General features: G+C 56.7%; 1 protein-coding gene across 1 annotated transcript in view; it reads right to left on the bottom strand.

Moving 5' to 3' along the window:
• Positions 1 to 2,157, bottom strand: part of LOC104163125 (mucin-4-like) — a 10,920-nt gene that overhangs the window by 6,881 nt on the left and 1,882 nt on the right. The window contains exons 4-8 of the mRNA XM_009702022.1: positions 1,335 to 1,534; positions 965 to 1,129; positions 744 to 883; positions 393 to 545; positions 69 to 157 (exon numbers count right to left, since the gene is read on the bottom strand). Of these exons, the coding sequence (XP_009700324.1) occupies positions 69 to 157; positions 393 to 545; positions 744 to 883; positions 965 to 1,129; positions 1,335 to 1,534 (747 nt within the window). The remainder of the gene's footprint in view (positions 1 to 68; positions 158 to 392; positions 546 to 743; positions 884 to 964; positions 1,130 to 1,334; positions 1,535 to 2,157) is intronic.

Here is a 2,157-nt window from a genome sequence, read left to right as displayed (position 1 = left end):
GCCTCGTGGAGATGCGTGCCTGGGACCCTCCATCCCCACCCGCCCCGAGGGGTCCTCCTGTGCTGTACCAATGCCAGTGCTGCTGTGCTGGTCAGGTCGGTACTTGACAGCTGGTGGCTTTTGAGTCAGCTCATTATTTTGGGCATAGCCATCACCGCTGTGTGGAGAGAAGAGGTTCGGGGTCAGCCTCCCAGCACAGCCCTCCTCTGCTCCCCATAGAGCAGCTGGGGTGGGATCTGCTATGGCTTGCAGGAGAGAGGGTTTAAATGGGACAGCATTGCTCCAGGGGTAGGAACTGGGCTCTCCTGGGGAATAATGTCTCCGATGATCCCAACATAATGCTGGGAGAAATCCCTGCTGTCCCAAAACTCAGCCACACATGTGGACAGTACCTGGAGAAGCCGATCAGCACGTTGCCCACAGCAAGCTTGGCATAGTCCCATCGCATCCCACCGTCCTGGTAGAGCAGCAAGGCGAAGGAACGGTTCCCATCGGTGGTGAGGACTGCCTGGTAGGTGCTCGTCTGGAGAAACCCAAGGCACCCCCTTAACACCCGCAAAGCCCCCCCTGCTCTCCCCGCAGCGCATACTGGGGCAATGACATTCAAAACACCCGCATCAGTACATTCAAAACACCCGCATCAGGTCATGGGAGACCAGTAGCCCAGCCCTGCCCTGGCCGTTGCTGGTGACAGTCCCCTCTGTCACCTGGGTCCCCCACTGCTCACCCAAGTGTCATCCTGCCGGGACGGGTATGCCGGAGCCTTCTCCCATGTCACCTTCAAGGTCCATTTTGCTTCATAGGGGATTTGCAGGTATTTCTCAATCTTTGCTTCCACGTCATGGACAAGGGGGTCTTGGGTAGAGCTGAGGGTGGAGTACTCCTGCCAGTTGGCAAGAGAGAGGGTTAAGTGAGGGAGCTAGGAGCTGGGCTCTCCCAGGAGAACATCTTTAGTGGCACTGACCTGGTACCAGGTGGTGCCAACACCCTGGGAGAAATCGGCATCGTTCCAAAAGGCGGCCACCATCGGCAAACTCTCCTGGCCGCTGAAGCCCCGGGGAGGTGGGTTGGGGTTGGAGGGAACATAGTTGTCCGTGGGTGGGAAAATGATCTGTCCATTATCTGTAAACTAACCAAAATAACTTGTTATTTGCTGACAGCCCAGGAAGCTCCTGGGATGGCTTTTAGCCTCCATGGGTAAACAGAAACCAGCCATTTTAAATTGCAAAAAAAACCCCATTCAGATGAAATTTGGTTTCTGCTCCATTTCTGTGGGGTTTTTTCTACCAAAGATGTTGCATATCCCTTATGTGCTCGGCAAGGGGGAAACTCACGTAGAGGGCATCCCGCAGTGACTTCCCGAAGGGGAACCCAATCTCTGGCTTGAACAGGGGGGAGTTAAAATCCACCATCCTCTGGACGCACTCTCGGTCCCCTTCCTCCATGCCAAAGGGGTAAAGTGAGGCTGCTGGCACTGACACGGGCAGGAGATTAATCAAAAAGGTAAGAAACATTAATGTCTGCTCCATCCTTCCTGTGGCCAGAGCAAACTCGCCTGCTTGCTGCCGGGATGCCGACCGGACCAGAGCTGTGATGGCTGGTAACCCAATTTTTAACGCAGTTTTAAACTTGGAATAGGACATTCTCAGGTGTCCTAGTTCACCTTTCCCCAAGAATCTGGCAGCCCAACGTGCATTGCAGATGAGTCACCCCAGGCCATGCTATACCCTCAGCCATCACGGTGCTTGGTCGGCTGAGAACCCCTTCCTGCTCTTTGCTTTGGGAGGAAGAAAATCTACTTACTGATAAGCCCGTGGGTGGGTCGGGGCTGAGGGGCAGGGTTTCTGTGGCCAGCAGTCGTGCGGGCAGATGTCCTTGGTACTATGGCCAACCCCTTCTGTGTCCCAAAGGCAGGAGCCAGGGCAGTGGCAGGGCTGGCGGTGGATGGTGGTCTCACCAGTGCCGTGGTGCCTGGGACCGGGAGACCTCCTGCTTGCTTGGCTGGGCTCACGGGGGCTGTGGGTGCAACAGCCACGGTGCTGCCTGTGGTGACGGCCGTGGTGCTGCCTTTAGTGATGGCTGCAGTGCTGCCTGCAGTGGTGGGCACAGTGCTGCCTTCCGTGGTGGCCGTGGTGCTGGCTTCGGGGGGGGGCGGGT

The sequence above is a fragment of the Cariama cristata genome, unplaced genomic scaffold (assembly GCF_000690535.1).
Source record: "Cariama cristata isolate BGI_N322 unplaced genomic scaffold, ASM69053v1 scaffold12306, whole genome shotgun sequence".
In the NCBI taxonomy this organism is placed as follows: domain Eukaryota; kingdom Metazoa; phylum Chordata; class Aves; order Cariamiformes; family Cariamidae; genus Cariama; species Cariama cristata.
Note: the sequence above shows the minus strand (reverse complement) of the source record. Positions and strands in the feature narration are given on the sequence as shown.